The sequence below is a fragment of the Zingiber officinale genome, chromosome 1B (assembly GCF_018446385.1).
Source record: "Zingiber officinale cultivar Zhangliang chromosome 1B, Zo_v1.1, whole genome shotgun sequence".
Lineage (NCBI taxonomy): Eukaryota > Viridiplantae > Streptophyta > Magnoliopsida > Zingiberales > Zingiberaceae > Zingiber > Zingiber officinale.
In genome coordinates this window covers 89848336-89871529 of record NC_055986.1, presented here as the reverse complement: position 1 = coordinate 89871529, position 23194 = coordinate 89848336, and the positions used below count along the sequence as shown (strand labels likewise).

General features: G+C 37.1%; 1 protein-coding gene across 4 annotated transcripts; it reads right to left on the bottom strand.

The window, feature by feature from the left end:
- Window positions 1–13295: 13295 nt before the first annotated feature.
- Window positions 13296–22690, bottom strand: LOC121969419 (protein ETHYLENE-INSENSITIVE 2-like). Of its 4 annotated transcripts, none has more exons than XM_042519521.1 (9): window positions 22480–22690; window positions 21455–21740; window positions 20985–21258; window positions 20020–20106; window positions 19771–19881; window positions 19459–19677; window positions 18693–18881; window positions 14352–17072; window positions 13296–13822 (listed from the first exon to the last, which is right to left on the bottom strand). In XM_042519521.1, exons 3-9 carry the CDS (start codon window positions 21192–21194, stop codon window positions 13472–13474), a joined length of 3888 nt encoding a protein of 1295 aa, XP_042375455.1. In that variant the 5' UTR covers window positions 21195–21258; window positions 21455–21740; window positions 22480–22690; the 3' UTR covers window positions 13296–13471. The 4 variants fall into 4 exon arrangements, with proteins under 4 accessions (XP_042375455.1, XP_042375463.1, XP_042375470.1 ...); XM_042519529.1 differs by having other exon boundaries at window positions 18693–18878; XM_042519536.1 differs by having other exon boundaries at window positions 19459–19671.
- Between the last annotated feature and the right edge of the window lie 504 nt (window positions 22691–23194).

Sequence of the window (23194 nt, the reverse complement as noted above, 5' to 3'; positions counted from 1 at the left end):
TGCATTTCGAGGAAACGCATTAAGGGCATACTTTATCAGGTCACGGTTCTCCGTCTGGTAGCTAATGTTGTGAAGTCCGTTGAGGATGTCCTTTATCCTCGCGTGGAGTTGATTCACAGTTTGTCCTTCCTGCATTTTTATATTAAATAGTTTATTCAGATAGAGGTCTCTTTTGGTTACCTTCGCATCACTGGTTCCCTCGTTCAATTCAATGAGCTTGTCCCACAGTTCCTTCGCATTTTCATGTGGGTCGGCATGGTTCAGTTCTTCTTTCATTAGCCCGCACTGGAGGGTGTTGAGAGCCTTGAAATCTATTTGAGCTTTCTTCTTCCGAATTCCATTATTTCGGGTCCATCGGAATTCTCGCATTATCAACTAGAGCCTTGTAGCCTCTGGTAATGCTGAACCACTTATCAAAGTTGGTCTTCAGATAAACCTCCATTCACTTCTTCTAGTACGGGAAGTCGTCACCATTGAAGAGGGGAGGAAGGGCAGTGTTTTATCCCTCGTTTTGGGTCATTGCTCTTGCACACAATAAAGAAAAACAAAGATGGTCCCAAGACTTTTGATCTTGGATTAGTAGTGTCGGATAAAAATCAAAATATTAAGACTGAATCGGTGTTGCACCAATTTAGATTGGTTTGCTATGAGAAAATGTTTCTAAAGTGGTAATTGTACCAATTTAGATTTTGTCAAAAAACTTAAAACCGAAAATAAGAAAACAAAAAATTTTCACCTCCATTGCCTGATTGGTGGTTGCACAAAATTAGAGTGGTACCTGCTCTGATATCACTTGTTGGATCGAAAAGAGCGCTAGAGGGGGGATGAATAGCGATCGTTGAAAAAATTGTTATCGAGTCAAAGTACACAGCGGAAAATAATAACGAAAACTACGTTAACACACCAACTTTTACTTAGTTCAGAGCCTTCGTCGACTCCTACTCCAAGGCCCGCACGTGAGCATGCTTTCATTGGGTAATCCACTAATAGTTCGCAAAAGAGTTGCAAAATAAGTACAAGAACTATAGAATAAAGTTACCGATGACAAGGAAAATAAAAACTGAGTCACAGGTTGTCGGAGAAGCTTCCCAGCATCGCAGGAGCGTCTTTGGAGTAGTGCGCAAGAAAGTAGTTGTAGAGAGAAGTTGTGTATTGTGCTCCTGGTGGAAGGCTACTTATATAGGCAGTTCCGGGTGCTTGGATCTCTTCCGAGTGCCTGGACTATGACGTCAGCCATCCAATCAACGTGCTCCAAGCTGGCGACAAGATAAGCTTCGAGCATTCCGAGCACCCGGACCAGTTCCAGGCGTCCGAACCACTCCGAGCACCCGGAAGGGATCCGAGCTCCCGGACCTCCTTTTCCGCAAACTGTTTTCATGCAAGAAAAGGTTAGTCTGAGGCAAACACAAATTATAGTACCCTACAAAACAGAGTTAGCACAACAACAAGTAGAGTAATAATTAGATTCTATCTCCTTGAGACTAGAATCTAATCAAGATCTCAACTTAGATTTCCAAAATAGATCTAAGTTGGATTGACGCTTACTGTTCCCTCAAACGGGAAACGCGTCCTCACCAAGTCACTCTCCTCTAGTGACTTACCTTAACTTACCACTTTGTCAGGCATCTAGTCAGCCCATCGACCTATCTGGACTTCATGCCAGCTATCCAGTCGGCCCGTTGACCAAGCTGAATTTCATGCCAGATATCCGGTCAGCCCGTCGACCTATCTAAACTTCATACCAGCTATCCAGTCAGCCCGTCGATCTAACTGAATTTCTTGCTAGATATCCGGTCAGCCCGTCGACCTATCTGGACTTCTCCTACACACTTAGTTAAATCATTAAATCATATTAAATCTAACTTAACTTACTTTATCATTCATCAAAACCTGAGTTAAACCGTTAGTGCACCCTGCACCAACAAGATAGACTTACAAATATAGGCTAGGTTGCTTATTTGTATTTGTATGGTTGTTTTGTAGGAACCTGGAGCCGAAAGTAAAACAGAGAGTAAATAAACGCAAATGGGTGAACCGGACTTGACTCAGGTCGAACCAGACCCAAACTAGTTTAGTAAACCAAACTAGTGGTTTGGTAAACTGACTTGGATCGGTCCAAATTACTGAGTTGTGAAATGTTGACATAGAAGATAATGCGATAAAAAATCTTATTCATATTTGTAATTTGGATGAGGATAAGGATAAGCCAGATGATGTGGATAGGGATAAGACTTGATTCATATATGAGTTCATCCAGCTATGGCTTCATCCAAATAAGAGTTGATCCAGATAAGGATGTGATCAAACTCTATATAAGGAGACAAGGGCTCTACATTCAAGATAACTTCTTCAATTCTACTCTCCATCTCTAAGCTCAGAAAGTTACGTTGCGAAGCTCTGTGACCGGGGAAGCTCCAAGGGGGTGCGCTACGCTCAGGACTTCTGGATTGACCGCCATCTTTTGTTTGGTTTGTTTATTACAAGTTGTACTTAATTTATTATTATTTATACTTGTATCACAAACTGTAAGACGGGTTTCTTCACCTCAAAAAATTTCGGTAAGGAGACCACTAGTGTACGGACGCCTCCCGTGATTAGGCCTTGGATTTACTGACCCTGGGTGGTTATGAACCCAGGGTGGATGTAAATCTCGTGAGTATTCTTTTCTTTAAGTTTTTATTATATTTCGTTGCAACTAACACTTTGATAGAAAGAACGAATGAAATTAAAGTGAAAAGCAACAAGTCGATATTCACCCCCCCCCCCCCTCTCTATCGACGCTACCGATCCTACAGTCAGGCAACAGGAATCATCTCATTCAACCACGCAATAGTCCAATCAGTCAGACTCCTACCTCCTTCGACTAGACTTGAAGGGGAGACTGATGATATGGGAGGTAATCAAAGGTGGCCACATGGCACCAAAGGTCAATAGTTCTGCGGAGGTGATGGTCAAAGTCAATAAAGAGTCATTTCCTGATTCAGCAATGCCCTGACTCCAAGAGGGGTCCCTTGCTTCACACAGTCTCGACTTCGAAGGGACCCCCAACTCTAAAGGGACCCCCAACCCCAAAGGAACCCCTATTTTGAAGGGGTCCCCCCTGTTAGGATCGATGGATGCGGCTAGAGAGGGGGGGTGTGAATAGTCGCCCCAAATCGTTCGTTTCTTTCTACAAATCAAGGTTAGCGCAGCGAAAATAAACAATAGAAACGACAACGGAGAATAGCAAACCTCAAACTCATCGATGTAACGAGGTTCGGAGATGAAACTCCTACTCCTCGGCGTGTCCGTAAGGTGGACGAAGCCTATCAATCCGTCGGTGGATGAGTCCCCGGAAAACCGGCTAATAAGAACACTCCTTCTGGGTGGAGAAACCTCGCCACAGAAACTTCTTGCAACAGCAAGAAAGGTGTACAAAAATACAGCACAAAACAGAAGACAATATGAATGTACAAAACAAAGCTTGCCTACTGTTCTTGTTGACTGGAATCCGAAGCAGCAACTTCAGGAAACTCACAGCAGCAGCTGATCAGTCGAGGAAAGCTCACCCGAAGCTTCAAGAAGGAGAGAGCTCAGCAAAGCTCAAATCACAGCAGTGAAGAAGAAGAAGCAGAAGCTTCGGAGAGAAGTAAGACTGTAGAAAGCCCTCGACCTGATCAGAAGACAGAAGACTAGCCGTTGTGAGCCAATGGCTAGGGCTAGACCGATCAGAACATCTCCTGATCAGTCCAGGAAGACCCTGATCGGTCCTGGGGACCGATCAGAGGTTCCTCTGATCGGTCCAGGGACCGATCAGCATGCATGTCCCTTCCTTTTCTCCCGAACTTCTTGCCTTCTGATCGTTGTTTCCTGATCGGTCTGGAGACCGATCAGATAACACTCAGCAGGCTACTGTTTGGTTACTGATCGGTCACCAGACCGATCCAGATACCCAGTGTATCACTGGATCGATCCACTGATCGATCTAGAGCTTGGTTTTTGCCCAAACCAAGTCTCAAACCTTCCAAACCAACATCCGGTCAACCTTGACCTGTTGGTACATCATGCTTAGCATCCGGTCACTCCCTTGACCTGCTAAGACTCCCCAACAAGTGTCCGGTCAATCCTTTTGATCCACTTGGTCTTTCCAACACCAGATGTCCGATCACCCTTGATCCATCTGGATTTTTCCCTTGCCCGGCTTCACTCACCAGGACTTTCACCTAGCTTCACTCACTAGGACTTTACTTCTTCCTCAGGGTTTTTTCCATCTGGCTTCACTCACGGGACTTCAATCGCCTAGCTTCACTCACTAGGACTTTTACGGCTTCACTCACCAAGGTTTCCTTCCAGCTTCACCAGGGTTTTCCCTTTCACCTAGCTTCACTCACTAGGATTTTCACCGGCTTCACTCACCAGGATTTTCCTGGCTTCACTCACGGGACTTTCACTTGGCTTCACTCACGGGACTTTCACTTCGGTCCGAGAGAGCTAGAGCCCTCTCGACTTAGTCAGGAACGAGCTCTGAGCCCTCTCCGACTTCCACTTGCCAAGTTCCCATACTTGGACTTCTCCGTGCCAAGTCTCCATACTTGGACTTTCTCCCGTGCCAAGCTCCCTGCTTGGACTTTTCACCATGCCAAACTCCCTGCTTGGACTTTTCCCATGCCAAGCTCCCTGCTTGGACTTTTCCCGTGCCAAGCTCCCTGCTTAGACTTTTCCGAGTCAGGTCAACTCACCTTGGGTCAACCAGGTCAACCTTGACCACGGGTTGCACCCACAATCTTCCAAGCTTGTATCCTTGTAAAACATCAAGATACAACTTTTCTGTTCACGTCAAACATTGTCAAACATAACTCGTCAAACATCAAAACACAACTCGAGTCAAGTCAACTCGAGTCTGGTCAACCAGGTCAACCTTGACCTAAGGTTGCACCAACACCCCCGACTTCGAAGAGACCCTCGACTAGGTCCCAGACTCCTTGAAAGATTCCCTGCTTCCAATGAGAACCCACTCGAAGGCGAACGTTAGCCATCGCTCACGGAAGATGCGAGTAATGTCATTGTTTAACATGAAAGTTGTGGGTAACAACTTCATTTATTTTAGAAGACGTGGGTAACCTTAGAGGGAATCCTGGAACATATGGAGAACATGGGAATACTGTCATCACTCTATAAAAGGTAGTCCACTCCTGTGGGCAAAGGTACGCGCACATACACATCCAAACCCTAACTACTATTCTTCATTCATCTCTCTCCACCACCGAAAACTAACTTGAGCATAGAAGTGGCTACGCTGGGGAACCCCTCAGCCGTCATTCTAACCTCCTCTCGCTAGGATTATCTATCCAGGCTCTGACAGATATCTCCATAAGTCCTCATCATTGGTTGGCGCAAGACGACCCAGTCAACATTGACGCCTATTCACTAGTGGCTTGTTTGTCGGCGTTCTCATGCATGATCAACTGTATATATTTTAAAAACTAATAACATCCATATTTAAAGTGTGAAATCAAAGTTAGAAATTATTGTTTAATTTAGGAGGTTCTCATAAGTACTTTGATCCTACTTTATATTGATTATGATGTGGCTAAAGTTATCACTAAGATTATCAATGAGTTTTAATCAAAACTCACATTTTAAAATTTTGAACATATTAGAGTCAAGAGAATCTCATAAATACTTTATTATTATTCTTATTATTATTATTATTATTATTATTATTAAGTGAATATAATATATCTAAATCCAACATCAAATTTATTCAAAATTGTATAAATTTTATAAACTCACAACATTTTATCTAAGGTGTGAAACTAAAATTGGAGGGCTTGATGAGACTCAAAAGGTTTCAAAAAAAAAATGTATTGGTCCTCATTTGAGTTGATTTAAATATAGTTAAGGTCGTTAGTTTAAATTAAGACCATTATATTCTTGAGGTTTTTTAAATATAATTATGTACTCTAATCTTGATTTTACCATATATTTAATTTGTTATGAGATTTTAAAAAAAAAGAAATAAATATTACTTTTAAAACTCTACGAAATTAAGGGTTTGGGGTTTAAAAAAATCACAATTCTAATAATTAAGAGTAACCTTTTTAATTTTTTTCCTTACCGTGTCTTTTTTATAAGCAGTGCAGTAGTGGTTCCCTGAATAATAATAATAATAATAACTATTATTATTATTATTATTATTTGTCACAAATATACATATAAATTTTTATAATAACTGTGGTACATATATCACTCCCTAAACTCTCACCAAAAATTATGGGTTAAACCCTTATTATACCAGAATATCCACTTTATTTTAGGACTCAATTTTCTCATAGCACCAGACAGAGCGTTTTTGCTTACTAAAAGATTATGCTCTATTTTTCTCCACCCCAATCGTATAGGCCAAGGAAAAATCACCTTACAACCTCATATTTCAACTAAAATTCTTGCCTTTCCAGACAAAATGGAAAATACGAAGACATTAAGAGCATTTCTAGGTCTTCTAAATTATGCAAGACCCTACCTAAAAGATATAGGAAAGATTAGTGGACCTTTATACAATAAGACATCTTTGACTGGACAAAAACATTTCAACCAACAAGATATTGTTTTAGTTCAGCAAATTAAACAATTAGTTAAAACTATTCCTAAATTAACTTTACCTCTTGACTCAGATTATTTAATTATTGAAACAAATGGTTGTGAGACTGGCTGGGGCGCTATCTTATATCGTAAAACATCCAAATATGAACCTAAGTCAACAAAAGCCTTATGCCAATATACCTCTAGAAAATACCACGAAAAAGTGCACTTGACATCCTTAGATTATGAAATCTTAGCTATTTTTTACTGCTTAGAAGCGTTTAGATTATTTATTTGTAACAAACTAAAAATTCTTATTAGAATAGATTGTGAAGCCATAGTTAAATATGGTCAATAAACGAAAACAGTTAGAAAAGGCCTCAGTACAAAACGTTAGTTAAAATTATAGATACCATAATCAACAAGAGACTTAAGATATAGTGGGCACATATAAAAGGGGTTAATAATTCCTTAGCAAATACATTATCACGACTACTGCATTAACTTTTTACTTTTTGAGCTTACAGGATGGACAGACCAAGGAAAGTTTGTACTTTTTCCACCAAGATCATGCATTTTGGTACTCAGGATTTACAGCTATTCACACAATTAGAAGATCATTTTCGATTTGATGGAAGAGACAGACTTGATCACATCCAAAATTATCTTATTGATAATATTTGGCATATCCCTACACTTCCAGGGAGCTCTAGACATAAAATTGTTGTGATTAATGCTCTTTCTAACTATTTCCTTACTACTGTCCAAAAACCAGTAGGAAAGAAATTCTTCAGTTACGTGGTCTTTTCAGGACCTCAGGCAGGGGTATACTCTACATGGGAAGAAACCAACTTAGTCATTCAAAACTTAGAACATCCATACTTTAAGGGCTCTATTCGCTTGAAGAGGCTTTTACAACAACCAAAGCTCATCTAGGGCCACATTTCTTTATTAGTACAACTCTGCAAATGACACCAATACAAGCTACTAGCCTAGATACAAATACTTTCACTTATGCTCAAATTGTACAACATACTCCTGAGAACAGCCTGGCAGAGACTTCGTCAACAGAACACAACACTACTCCTATCAGACCAGAGTACTTAACTTTAGCTCAACTTAAAGAAAAAAATAAGACTACAGCTTTACAAAGAGCATCTGAGATGCGCTTGGCAGGATTATCGAATACTATTCCAGAAGACATTCATACTTATGTTCGCAGTTTGGCTGAAAAATCTACTTTACAAACTTTTATCGAATTATGTGAAGCCTTAAAAGCTTTTCACAAAACACCTCCTGAAGGAATGACCATTGTATATGAAGCTGAATTCAGTCCAAAACTTAAATGCCAAAAGAAAGAACCACCTTGTCTGGAATGAGATAAATACGGATGTCAATGCCAGCTTCTCTATGCTTTCAGAAGAGCTAACATGGATTATGAATCCTACATCACTACAGCTTACAAAGGGAGACAAATTACCCCTTTTACTCTTCTTGACTATGGACTCCTACATAAATTATGGGTTCATGACCCAGATTCAGTAAAAGATTTCCCAAAAAAACTTGGTACTGTTATTTCTACTGCTTTGGAAGAAGAAGAAACGTTTGTAGTATACACATTTGACAGTACTCCTACAGAATGGCTGGACCTCAAAATCGAGCGAGCCCGACATTTAGTTAAAATTGGCGTAAATGAAGTTGGAGGTTACCAAGCCGAGCTAGAAGACTATCGTACAGACCCGGACTATGATTGGGAAGCTCCTCCGTCCTTTTCTGACCAACTTAAACACTGGAGAGCTTCAGTCCAAGGGACGCATTGGGGTTGGGACCGACTTGAAGATCCAGATACTTATCTCCTGGTTGGGGAATTGTTTACTGAAAAAATTTATTGGCCGAAGGATATGAGCACCAGGTTCTTTCCTTTTCACTTTACTACTCAGCATACTACTCTATTTCAACACTATCAGAAGAAGATAGAAAGAATGAGTAACAAGAGGTTAGCAAGCTCCGCCCTTTCAACCAGAGCCTACAGAGCTGCCTTAGCCAGACGCAGAGCACCAATCCAAGCCTCCAACTTATAAGCACCATTGTTGGACTCAACAGGAGAAGATAGCATTGATAATATGGTTGACAGCTAAGACTACTGCAATAATACTCAACAGTGTCACCACTAAGATAGTACTACTCTCCACCTGTCTCACTTTTCTAGATGCCTTCCTTCACCCTCAAACAAATCTTACTTTCCACCTGTCTCACTTTTCTAGATGCTTTTCTTCATCTCCAAGTAAGTGCTTCCTTCCTCCTGAAGTCATCTCTCCCCTCTGGCCTATAAAAGGCCCTTCTATTCTGCCTCCAAAGGCATCCACCAGTAACTCTCTTTCCCTCTCTCTCTCTTTGCCTCCTCACACTCTCTTATTCTCAAGCTCTCTCTGAATGCCCTTTCTCTCTTTCTGTAAGTATGTAAGATATGCTTATTTTAGTATGTAATGTCTAAATATTTTTGTTTCAGTATGTAATTTTCTGTCTGCTTACATGTTTGTAAGATAGTTTTCTTCCTAAATATGTTTTCTTCCTGAATGTATATGTTGGATGTACATGTAAAATATCAGCTAAATAAAAAAATAATATTACTTCTCTTCTAGATCTTCTTCAGTCCTTATCTAAGTAACTCAAAGGTGAACAGTAACGGTAAAAGAATAAGTAAACCAAAATAAGAACTGTGCTGGCTCAGAAAGGTCATTGAGTAGTCATCATCCTACATAGCCAGGGCATTTGGTTTTCTTGTAGCTCTTTTGTAGGTGAGGCTCACTAGAAGACCAAGGTAAAAAAAAAAAAAAAGGTTTGGTATCAGAGCCTTAAGACCCTATTCGAACCTTTTATGAATAAACTACAATTTTCCCATTCCCACTACGAGGCAGCTTTAGATTATTCCCAACCATTTGCAAAATCGAAAGACATTGGCTATAGCAATTCTGCCTTAGTCAGCCAAGGAGATCAAATTCTAGTACAACAGAACAATATAATTCTAGCACTACTTACTTCTCTACATTATAAACTTACAGTCTTAGAAAACCAAATTCTTACTTTGAAAAATCACATACATAAAAATACCCAGACACAAGATCTAAAGCAAACATTAGAAAATATAAATAAAAATCTTGGTAAACTTTCTCTAGGAAAAATTATTACGAAACACCCACCTACCACTTATAAGTTTCTAAAAATACAAGATTCACCTTTTAATGGCTCTATAAACAAAAACACAAGTTGAAAGTTTTTCTGGATCATCACATACACTAAGACCTCCTAAGAATCTCTCTATGATATCTCGAAAATCTACAAGTACTCAGGCTACCTATCAATTAGAAGAACTTATAGATATCGACCAAAACTTAGACACCTTCTCTAATGAACAATTAAATACACTAAACCCAAAACGCTTATATCATCAAGGGTTGTTATCCTTTTCTACTCCACTTTATAAACATCATATAACCCAACCATTACACTTACCAGATTGGGGAGAAGAAAGATTTACCCTTATAAATAGGGGTGGGCATTCGGTTAATTTGATATTAATTTTGTATAAATTCTTTTTATTATTATTTTAAACAAATTTAGTTAATTCGGTTAATTCAGTTTTAGTAAAACTTTGATTTGATTCGGTTAGCCAACACTAAATTAGTTTTCGGTTAATTTATGGACCGAATTAATCGAATGTTCACCCCTACTTATAAATGAAGAATCAGCTAGAGCACTCCTACAAAGAAAACATAATTATATCCACCTAGGACTTATTGTGTTTGGCCTAAGAGGACTTACTAGAAAAAGCATAGGAGCTAATGTCTTTTTAGTACTATATGACTCAAGGTTCTCTGAAAATAACAAAGTGGTTATTAGACTTATAGAAGTAGATATGAATAGTAATCTAGGAATCATGTATTTTTGTCTCAATTTTAATATGACTATTCCAGACTTTATTACCATATTAAAATTTCTGTTCAAGCCAACGGATATAGAGATTTTCAAAAACATAATATCCAAATAGACATAATTTTTCTAGAAAAGATAATAATTAGCATCAACAACAATTTCAAAATACAAATTAATAACATAATAGAAATCCTTAAAAAAGGGGAGTATTTTACAAGTTTTTGTTTTTATTTTTCAAACGAAAATCATTTTCAATCAGTGCATTTAAAGTCGTAGAATTCTAAAAGGGCATCTAATTTTAGATTTTTCACATATTTATTACTCATTCTATGTCTCTCGTCAATTATTGTAGCAAAGAACAGCATCATTATAATATTAGATTTTAAAAAGTAAAAGCACTATGTACTATATTTAAACAATCAATATCGTGGTAAGAATGAAAGATGGAAGAATTATTTTTTCCATATGATTGTTAATTTAAATTTTCTGATTTACTCCTTAAATGGTATAGGATATTAAATTTCACCTTTGTAAAATATTTTAAAAATTAATATTATTAGGATGTTGATTTTTAAAAATATATCATAATGATATTGATCTTATGATTTAAAATATAATATCAATATAGTACTAATTTTAAAAAATTAATATTATAATGATACTAATTTTATAATTATGTGGCATCAAAATCAAAATTATTTTCAAATACAATGATATTATTTTTTAAAAAAACTAACATCTTACCGGTATTTTTTTAAATTTGGTATCCCTGGACCAATCCTGGACCCTTGCATGTTCATTGGATGGGTGGACTGTACCCACCTGTTAAATAGATGGGGTCCAGTTCATTCCACCAATGAACATGCCGGGTCTCCTCTGATCCAGAAGATTCTGGACCAAGAGGATCTGACCTCCAAAAAAAAATGGATAAGAAAGATAAAATAAAAAACAAGGCATCATTAAAAAAAAAAAAAAATCTAAGATGGCATTTAGTCCTTCTCTAATAATGAGAATGAGAATTAAAATGATAATATTATGAAATGAAAATAGGTATGGGTATGATATAAATATCACTTTTAAAAATAATACTTCATTAGTTGAATATTTTCTATCAAAATGAACAAAAAAAATTACCATTTGAGGAAAATAAAAGAAAAAAATTAGATTTAAAAAAAAATTGAATATGAGAAAAAAAATATGAGAGAGATAAAGATAGAGAACGTATGATAAGAGAGAATGAGAAGAAAAAAAGTGTGGTTTAAGAGAATGAGGAAAGAGAAAATAAGTATATGGGAGAGATTAAGGAAAGTGAAAGTGTGATGAAAGGAAATTAAGAGAGAGTGTGTGATGGGAGATATTGAGGAGAGAGAATGTATGATGAAAAAGAAAGTGTAATGAAAGAGAAAATGTGATGAAAGAAAATAAGGAGAGTATGTGATGTGAGAGATTGAGGAGAATGAAAGTATGATAAGAGAGGATGAGGAGAGAGAAAGTGTGTTAAGAGAGAAAATGTGATGGGAGAGAATGAAAAGAAAAAATGTAATGAGAGAAAATAAGGAGAATGTATGATGAGAGAGATGTGTGATGAGAGAGAAAAAGGTAAAAAAAGTATGATGAGAGAGAAAGTATAATAAGAGAGAAAGTGTTATGAGAGAACGATGAGAGAGAATGTATGATGAGAGAAAACAAGAAGAAAAAAATAATAGGAAAGAAAAATTAAACAAGTATATTAAGGGTATTTTCGTTTACAATAATTTAGATCTATTCAAAATTTTGGATATGGTGAAACCCAAGGAAGAGGAGACCAGATCTCCTGGTCCACAAAAATGTAGACTAGGGGATGGTCCACTCCTAATTACGGTCGGATCGTAATTGAGATCTGGCTGTAATTGGTTGTGATCCCTTTATGGGTTTACCGTTTCCAACAGGTTATAGTTTGGGTCGGAGCTGGCGGCCGGAGACAACTCCTTACTTAGCGCCCAGCAACCTGGACACTTGCCCACTCCCAGCGGCCTCCGACCGCCCACTCTGACCCAAACTATAACCTGATGGGACGGTAAACCCATGAAGGGATCACAACCAATTACGACCGGATCGCAATTACGATCCGACCGCAATTGGAAATGGATCATCCTCTGATCTATTTTTTTATAAACTAAGAGATCTACAGTAGATTATTCACTACCTAAATTTTTAAATTTCATTCTAAAATTTTAATTTTCTTAAAACCAACAAAATATAAAATTTAGACATAAATTCAATTTCTGGTTCCCATACTCGTATTTCAGAATTCCATAATTTAAAATGCCTACTTTTGTCAGTTGCTGCATTTTCAAAAAAAAAAAACAGAATCATTTTGATTACTTTAATACAAATAATAATAATATCGAAATGAGAAATTTAACCCGTATGCTTCAAATTTATTCGTATAATTTATCTATTATTAAAAAATTAATAATTTAATTTAATGAACCCACTATCAAGTCAACTAACTCGATTAATCACCCGGCACAACATTTTCCCTTGAGTTGCCCACGCCGCACGGCACTTCTCGATTTATTTAATAGATAAAATATAGAATCGGACAGTCTATCGGATTGTAAAATCTAGATATCTAATTTTTTTTTTAAAAAAAAAAACTCTACTTGATTAATCAACCTGATGAACTCAATTGTTTAACGGACCCATGAACCCGATTGTGCCAATGGCAACAACAGAAGGAAAAAAAATTACATGAGCAATTTACAAAATCCATGAACTACTCCATTCCCAACTTAATTAAGCCAAAAAAAAAAAAGAGATTAGAACATAAATATTAGGGTTAAGATCTTGAAATTAAAGTAACCCCCTACATAATCCTGCTAATTATACAACATACACAGGGAAACTTGGAGGGACAAAGAGAGTAACCACTTTGAACCCTGAGAACGTTTTTCAACGAAAAAACCAAATATCCGGAACATCATCACAGTCGCTGCTATAGAGCTGGAGTTGTTTGAATTTTGCGGGGTAAAGAAACTTCCTGTGTTCCAGCACTCTTGTTCAAGAGCCGGCGCTTGTAACGCTTCAAAACAGATGCCAAGTTCTCCTTCCCCTTTGGAAAAGCAATGTCGCCGGCAGCAGTGCCGGTCCGACCCTTTCGACCCGAGACTGAAATTTCAACTTCCTTTATGATATCAAGTATCATAGCTGCTGTTGTGAAGGATTGATTTATCGGTTTTGACCACATAGGAGAGTTGGAAGGTTCAGTAATTTCCACTGGTACATCGAGACATGAGCAAGAGTGGAGAGGAGCGCGGTGCTTAGAAAATGCAAGATCAAGAATCCCCTGAATTCAACAGAAGAAAAATTAATCAATGCACGAATAAAATGTCTAAGGAATAATAAACAAAGACGTTGGTACATGACTAAAAGAGCTATTCAATAGATTGGTTAAAGCAACAACAGTAAAGATGTTGATGAATTAATCAAAAGTTCATGAAAACTATGAGTGAGAGACAACACAAGGCACCAACAACCAGTCCAACTAGGTATCCTTCAATATTTGCGAGGTTTGCCTTTGCAAGAAAGCTAAAGTGAAGACACGTTTAAGCTTCGTTGAAGTCGAAGGTTTGCCTTTTGAGACTCAACTAATAACTGGCTCAAAATATTCTGTTTTGGATTATCCACTCAATCATAGCAGAATTACCAGAGATAACTGGTGCATCGATGAGGACCAAATTGTTTGGGAACACCAATGTAAAAGTAGAAGGTATATTATACTTGTGAGATTTTTTATTGTTTGGATTTGGTGATAATATTTTACGCTTGAATTTATTCGTTAAAGGAACACTGCAGGTAGTGATTTAAGTGTTTACCTGAAGACGATTGAGGACATAAGTGTATTTGCCCCACAACTCTGGACGGCTTTCCACGAGGGAGAGATCCAATATCCGATGAATACACCAAACTCCAAAACTTACAACAAGCGACGCACACCATATACAACCATCTCGACAATTAGGCAACCACAAAGTGCAAGCGATATCTGCCTCCTCATTCCTCTGAACTGAACTAAGCTTTCGTTCAGGAGATAAGTGAAGTTCACCATAATCTAATTGATTCATCTCAACCACTTTGCACATATTCTTCTCCGTTGTAGCAACTTGATAAATTAGCTCCTCATCGCATCCATCATTTGGTCTAAAAAGCCAATCTGAGTTTTCCAATTTCAGAAGCTTCATAATACAAGAACGAAGGGACTGTAACAATCTGCATTCTACCTCAGCATAAGGAAAAACATCTTGGAAAGTGTGTCCAGGTTTGTCAGGGACCACTCGTCTGCCTATATCGTATTCTCTGGTTGGCACAGTAAATAATTGTTCAAATGGTTGCATAGCCCAAAGAGATTTGGTGTCTGAACTCAAATTCGGTTGAGGTGGGAGAGCATCTCTCTGGAGATTGGGTGAGTAGAGTTCATTGAATGGTGATGAAACTGCAGTCCTGGAGATAGGATTCAAATATTGGTGTTGGTTAGTCATCATCCTACCAACAGATGGTCTGAAACCAATAGGACCACCCAACTTTGACTCGTTCAAGTAATAGTTCCTGCTAGCAGCGATAAGGGCAGAAATGTCTGGAGAACTATGATATTTCTTTTCATAGGCAAAAGAGCCAGCATTTTCTATCGGTTCAACCAAAGAAGGATTGAAAAAATTTCCTTCAGCCTGCATTCTGCTAACTCGAGATGCTGGACTTTGCAAACTAGACGCTGCAAATGAACTCAGTCCATTTTGTCTATCACTGTATGGAACTGAATCCCCAAATCCCGGAGGAACTTTAAGAGATGATTTAGTAACTCTTGGAGATTCAGGAGCCACATTTGAGGAACAAGGATTTCTTGCTGCAGCAATTTCCTTTAGATAAGATGCTAATTGATATCCATGGATTGTAGCTGGCTGATAATCATGGTTGTCAGAATATTGCGGCAGATACAAACTAGAATAACGTCTTTCATTTGTCTCGGGTAGGCTGCCAGCTGAGTTTAGAAAATGTGTTTTTGCGTGCATGTTTTGAGACCAAGTTGAAGAGCCCATCTGAAATCCATAAGATAAATCTCCACTAGTCAAGTTTTTCAGCTTACGAGAGTTGTATTCCATTGGGTTTGGTGGGAAAATTGTTCCCCTATCAGTGTCTTTATGTAAACTAACAGATGACTCTGCTCCAATATCACCTTTTACAGAACTAACACTTTTCAAGTCTAATCCCAATAAAGAATCATACTTTTGTCCAACAGCTTCTTGTGATGGTTTCCCATGGAAATCAAAAAGTTGACCCCAGAACTCATCCAATATGGCAGCAAATTGTCGTCTAGTTGTGCGACCTAGTCCAGATAATTTTGGTAAGTTTCCACTGACATCTGAATTTTTTACAGGAACAGTATTACCACATTCAGAATCTTCAGATCTTGAATGTGGCATTGGCTCACTGACCGGAGGAACTAACAACTCACCCACAGAATCATTAGTCTCTAATGTCTTGTCTTTGTCCATCACAGAGGCAATAGCTGCTTCTAATGCCAAATCTTTCTTCTCTGCTTCAAATTGATGCCTTTCTTTAACAGTAGTATCTAACAAGATACTGGTGGATGTGTCACTCACAGTTTCTAAGTCAGCTACATCAATAGACTTTGATAATTCAGGTTCAAATATTGGAGTAATAAAAATGTCAGGTGAGCTGGAGCCAGGAAAAGGTTGTTGGCAATCATGATCAGAATCAAAAGTCATATCAGAAGCACCAGCACTGTCAATAGTTTGACGCCAATCATTATCAGAATCTATAGCAGTATCAGATCGTTCAGGTATAGATTCCGAAAGTGATCGATCAGTATGGTACACAGTATTCTCCACGATAGGTTCCAGAGAAAGCTGATGCTCAATAGGTTGACATTCATCTTTGGTAGTAGTAGTAGTAGCCTTATCTCGAATGTCATCTTTTGTTTCCTCGTGCAGTTCATCCTTCAGCGAAAACATGGTTCCTTCCTCTGGAAAATAACTTGCAGATTTCAGAGGTGTAACTGCCAAGTATAGTGTAAAAAGTATCAAAGCACAAGCAGCAAGGAGAATGACAGCATATGTGACTGTTCCACCAAATCTTTGATTTTCCTTAAGGTTGTTTATCCAGCTACTATTTCCAAATAACATTTCATTGATGAAGATTATATTTGAAGCGAGAATCAGAAGGAATGCCAACAAAGACATTATATCCAGATACCAGGCCATTTTGTATTCCCCCATTACTGATCTTGAAGATGCTACTCTAAAAAGCGGAATTACAGAAGACGGAAGAAGCATAGCCTGTATAACTTGACACAAAATAAGAAATTGATATATCCCTTCAGCACCTACAATTTTTGCACAGCAAAGTGCTGGAATCACAGAGAAAGCTTTAGCTAACAGAAAATGATTCCAAACAGAAACATTTGCACCAAAAGAATTATGCAAAAGTTGTGGCCCGTCTGAATTCCAAGACAAAGCTCCAATCTGACTACAGAATATGAGAAGCAAAACAGCGATAGGTGCTATAGGAATCCTAAAAATCTGCAAAAATTTATGTATACAGAAGTTACATTTCTGGTGAACATCCATGAATCTAAGATTCATCGAACCAATAAAATAAGGATGTAAAAGAAAACTGTTTGTTGAAACTATATCCCGAGATAAATATTGTATCAAGTATCAACTATAAATACAATAAAATTATCAATTTAAGTGAAACAATAAAACTTATTTACTAGATTACTCCGACTATCATTTGTGAAACTATGAATCATGGTAGCCAAAATGAAATTAATAATTACATCATTTAACAAAAAAAGGGGAAAAAAAAAAGCATGGGACTATGGAGCTTTACATAGCTAGAGAAATTTTATCCACTAAACCTAACTCAAAGAAAACTAAAGTGAACTTGTACAGAAGCCTAGATTTACTGAATCACTTGAAGGTGAATTTCGTTGTCCTTATTAAATACCTAACAAACATGCTTACTTGTTCCTATGCTAAAAAACTTGCATTGCCGCATGCACTATTTGATTCAAAAGTGTCTGCACATCTTAAACCTAAAGCAGTGATCCACTGATGATATCCTAGCTGACTGTGAGATGAGTTCATCCATGGTCAAGTTTTCTGATACGTAGAGTTTTGAAAAAAAAGGTTTATTAGGATCAAATAAAATCAAACAAATAAGACTGTGTGCCTGAATATTGTGAAGCATAAATTGGCCAGAAAATACACTCCATAATCGGGAACTGATAAAAAAGGACATTAAGTTAATGACACGCAAAATTGTACTAAATGTCATCAACTTGTCAAGGAATTTTAGTATACAAAATGTCACGTGAAATTTATCTACATAAGTTATTCCATAATTTTTGCCAAATATAGTCAAATCTTACTTGTTCACTAATGTTTTTTTTAGCTAGCACCAAGTATCCAGCCCTTCAAGCTGATCTTAGATAACTGGCCTTACACCACAGAAGTTTTCCATCGGCCATCAGGGCAAATTCGGAAATGCTTGTAGTGGGCGGCCCAGCAACCCAACATCCTAAGTTTGTCATCCCCCCAGGAAAATGTCTTGTAGTGCGTCGTATCCCAGAATCGAACCATGGGTGCTTGGGAGACTGCATGGGTGACCTACTGCTGCACCATAGCCCGGGGGGCACTTGTTCACTAATGTTGATGATTCAACTACTTGACATCGTGCTTCTATATTCTGTCCATTTGTTTTGATAAGGTTGTAAAGATAATTACTTAAAAATATCTTTGTTGGAACTCAATATTATTAGGATTAAAGAAAACTATATCACATTTACCTCTAGAATCAATCCATATTCTAGATGACTACTTGTTGAAGCTTGTGTCTGTTTTACCCACATCAGATTATGTTGCAGGATGGAAAGAGCCAAGAAAAGAAATTAACTTCTTAAATTTACTTCAGATTTAGGTATTAGGCTTAGATGTTAATCGTGTTAAACTTGCTCAAACTTAGGCATTAGAGTTAGTTAATATACTCTCAGTGACTATTAAATATAATCAATGAAAATTAGGAATGCATACAGCCTGAAATCATTATAAAACATCTATCGGAGAAGAAATCAATCATCAATGGAAAGATTTTCCGATTGATGAAAAAGGAGACCAATGGGGAAGAAAGGCATAAACCTGATCCATCAGCAGAGACACATCACGGAAGTTGAGATCCATGTCAGTGCTTCCAAAAACAGATGCAGCTGAGTTCATCAGCACATAATTAACCAGAGATATGCCAGTGAAGATGAACATTATTGCAAAAAAATGGTCATGAAGTAAAGCACCTACGGGAACATTCAAGGGTCTCTTCTGCTGCTGCTGCTGTATATAGACAAATGCCATGAGAACTAGAAAGAACCATCTAATACATAATACATTCTAAAATAAATCCATAATGATAATTAAAACCTGGTTTTGATATGTTAAAAGAGAACTTCAAAAAAGGATACTTAGAAACATCCTGGTTGCTCTACCAGGCAATTACTAAACTTGGGCTGATAAAAGATGACTATTTCTCATTACAGTATTAGAAGGGATGAAAATATCATTTGTGGCTATTTGTTAAAATACGCATACAACATCAAAATGGCAGTTCCCTCCTACCTCAAATTGAATAGCAGATGATGATGAAATATTGGAAGCGAAGATATACAAATATCCAAACAGATCAAGATTGATTGATTCCTTTTCTATGATACACATCTTGAACTTTGAGAGTCCATATAAATTTTTTATAGTTATAGAAAGGTAGAAAGGAAATGAACTGCACTATAGAATTCCTCCTTTTGAATAATTAGGAATTAAAGATATTAGCATAATCCTTATACACAGCAGTGAAACATTTGAAACTTCATCAATTTAGGAATGGGATGTAAGAAAAAGAAATGGTGAACTGTACCTGAACAATTGAAGAGTGAACATAAAAATTATGCACCATGATATTCGCACCGAGAAGGGCCATAAGTGAGTATGCACTCTCTCCACTCAGCTTGGGAAACATAATATTCTTTGCAAGAGGAATTTCAGGTTGACTGATTAGTACCCCGAGGACATAGAACACCAAAGCCATACCAGATATGGTTTCGCACACAAGTCCAACCCTCCGATCATTCTGCACCTTGAGCAGAATAGGCATGCAACAAAGATATGTATCATTTCCAACTGTGAGATACTGAGATAGACAATAAAAAGGTTAAATATCAAATTTTACCCAGAGATGCATCAAAAAGGACAAAATAGTAGAACCAGCTGCAGCTAAACAGACACATGCAAATAGGTCGACACCGAGCAGAAGATTGAAACCATGTGCCACTCCCAGAATCTAGGAAATGCAAAGAAATTATAAATAAGACTTTCCAATCTGTGGTTTATAAATAATGAACAGTCAGTTTTTATTACATAAACATGAAGTGAATTGCGAGAATCAACATGACTCTTTAAATAAACAAAAAACAAATACCATAGTTAAGTTTGAAATGATCAGGGAGAGCTCAGCTTGACCTCCCAAAATCATACAGGTTGTTCCTGAATATTCATCCCTGCAAATCTGGCATGAAAGCAGCAAAAAATGGAATTTAGTGCATTTGACTAGTATGGTAGGCACTGCATAAGTTTTAACAGAAACCAATAAAATCTCAGAAAAAAAATATAAAAATGAAGAAAAGCTAATCAACATATTCATGGGCATGATTCTTTAAAAACAAATATGAGTATGCATAATTAATAGAAAGGAAAATTTATAGGCAGTGACTCCCACATTTTGGATCAGTACACCTAAAGACTATTATGGAAGCTTAAAGCACAATGATGAAAACACTCATATTCATTTGACACGGAAAATCCATAAAGATATATACATCATAGGAAAGCCATTGTGATATGTTTCTTGTCCCATACATGGGCAGCAAATTCCAATTAGTATCTTTGCCATAATGTAGAACTAGGTATGCTAGCATATCATGATGACCAGGTACAATAAACCTAATAAAATGGATAACACCCATGTGCCTAAAAATGATTCAGCATACGTAATTAGTAGTACGTAGATCATACCATATACTTGTAGCCTACTTAAACATAAATAAAAATCATTTACCTATTCTAGATACTACTAGTAGCATTCTCTTGCATGTAGCTTAATGATTCATGTACGAAATCCCATCTGGCTGGAATACATGACTTGCACAGTGCTATTGCTACAAGCACATGTTCATTTTGGTGGGCCAAGCTTTTTTTTTTTTGTCATATCTTTTAATCTGCATCCTATAAGTGTTATTGCCAAGTTTCTAAAGTGTTAGCATTTACTTAAGGCATCTCATTTTTTAACTGGATTTTATAGTTTTTACCTGCCTGCATGTGCAGGAAATGAGTTTTGTAAACAAATAAAGGACAAACTATACAACAAAAGAGATTGGAAACTAGTACCTCTGCTAGATTTTTTTCAGTGACAATACTAACACAAGTTGCAAGATACTGGCACAGAATGGCAGTTAAGTTGAATAATAGAACTAATAGCATCAGATCATTCCCAAATTGGGCTCCTCCATCAACAGCTGCCAACCATTTTCCAAGGTCAACATATCCCATAGAAATGGCGAAAGCAGGACCAATAGCAGGGAAGGATGCCATGGGCATAATGCAAAATAATAACTTTCCTGGAAAAACCTTTTGCAGTGCAGATGGATAGTCAAGCAAAAACCTTCCAAAAAAGTGCAAATTCAATATGTCAAATAATGTAGGTAAAAATATATTGTTGATTAAAGCTAATGAAAGCTAGTATGCACAAACAAAACTTCATGTAGTAATCATGCAAAATCTTGGAAGCAGCAAAGAATGTAAACACATGACAGCCAAATTTATTGCAGATCTGAAAGATTTCTAGTGAAACAGTAAACCTGTTTAACTGTAAATGCCAATGGCATCAATCTTGAAATAGAGGCAGATTGGAAATGAAATCCAACAATGCAGCTTCAACAGGCAAACTTTCTGTCTATGGACAGGTAAGTTGTTAGGGAATACTGTACACGTCCAAAATAGAAAATACTAGGTATGAACTGATCAGAAAGCTTCTGTCAAGATGGAATCCAAAATGTTTACGGACATCTCTCCAACAAGATAGCATTCTCAGAGTTTAGTCTTCTTCTACAGGTATCTGAGTATCTCATCCCTAGTCCTCTTCACCTGCATTTAAATATATAACTTTTTAAGCAAACAACTCAGCATCATAGGATCGATCTGAGCATTGAATAGAACAATCTTGACAAGGGAGTTACAAGCTAAAAATTTGGAAGCTTAGCTATCGGAAAACTGGCTGAAAAACATGATAAATAGTACATCCAAAATCATCACTGATGAAGCAAAGATGGCGAAAGCGAGTGAAATACTTGAGTTTTGGTACCAATCCATAACAAATCCGATAACCACAAAAGAGTTATAGATGCCCAATTAATCAATCTTCTTCCTGATCTACCATTTGATTAATTGCTCCAAACTCAGAAAGTGAATCATTTCAAAATTTTATCAGATGAAGCACCACTAAACAAATTTTATGTAAAGCATCTTTGTCAACTAAGCCGTACAACAACAATATAAGGAATAGCAAACTTGGGAAAATCGAAACGAAGATGATTATATAAAAACTTTATCAATAAAATGGATATGCCAACGAAAAGGTTGCCCTAAAAGACTGGAATAAAATCGCTATTTTCTCCCATCGAAAGCAAGAAACCGAAGATGGAGAGAGAGAGAGGAGGATTAGGTCAAGATGGGACCGAAGTAGAGCGACTGTGAGGTCAAAGCGAATCCTCTTTAGTTCATCCGGCACAAATTCCTCCCACTCCCCGAAGAGCAATTTCAAAATCCGCATAAATCGACTAAAACGCCAGGACGAGCACAACAATTGACTGCAAAAAAACTCAACCTTTTCTCCGTCCCAAGGCCCAAAAATGCCCATCCCCGCAACAGCAACCCAAGATAACGCACAACCACACCACCACCGCGTCCCTCGCCGGAAACCTCGACAGCCGGCGCCGGCGGAAGCATAAAAAAAACGTCTTGGGATTTAATTCGGCCAAAAAGAATCACAAGGAGAATGGAAGAGAAGCTCCGAGGGGAGAGCAGAAACCACTCGATTGCTCTCTTTTATTAATATTTATTAGTATTATTATTGCTAATTTTTTATTCGTTTAACTGTTTTCATTTAAGGCTATTAATACCAAATATTAATCTCACGCCTCTAAATTATGAAATAGGATGTATATCATATATAATTTTGGCTGATAATTTTTTAGCAAATCATGTATTTTCAAAAATAATAAACGTATTACATGTAATAACAATTTCCTCCCAATCTAACTAGAATAGAGTATGAAAGGATTTTTTTTAATCCGATTAAAAATAATTGGTATAAATATTTAGGTTATCATATATACAGACACATCTAGTATAATCTTATTCATATTCGATCTAAATATCCAAATTAATTAGAGGATTATTCTACTAATCATTATTGTGTCAACACCACAACTGTTGGTGCTTATTTTTTTAAGAAAACACATGTACAATTAATTTTGATGTTATTTTTAAAAATTAATAAATTTTTATTATTCAATCGAATTAAAAATTTAAAAATTGAA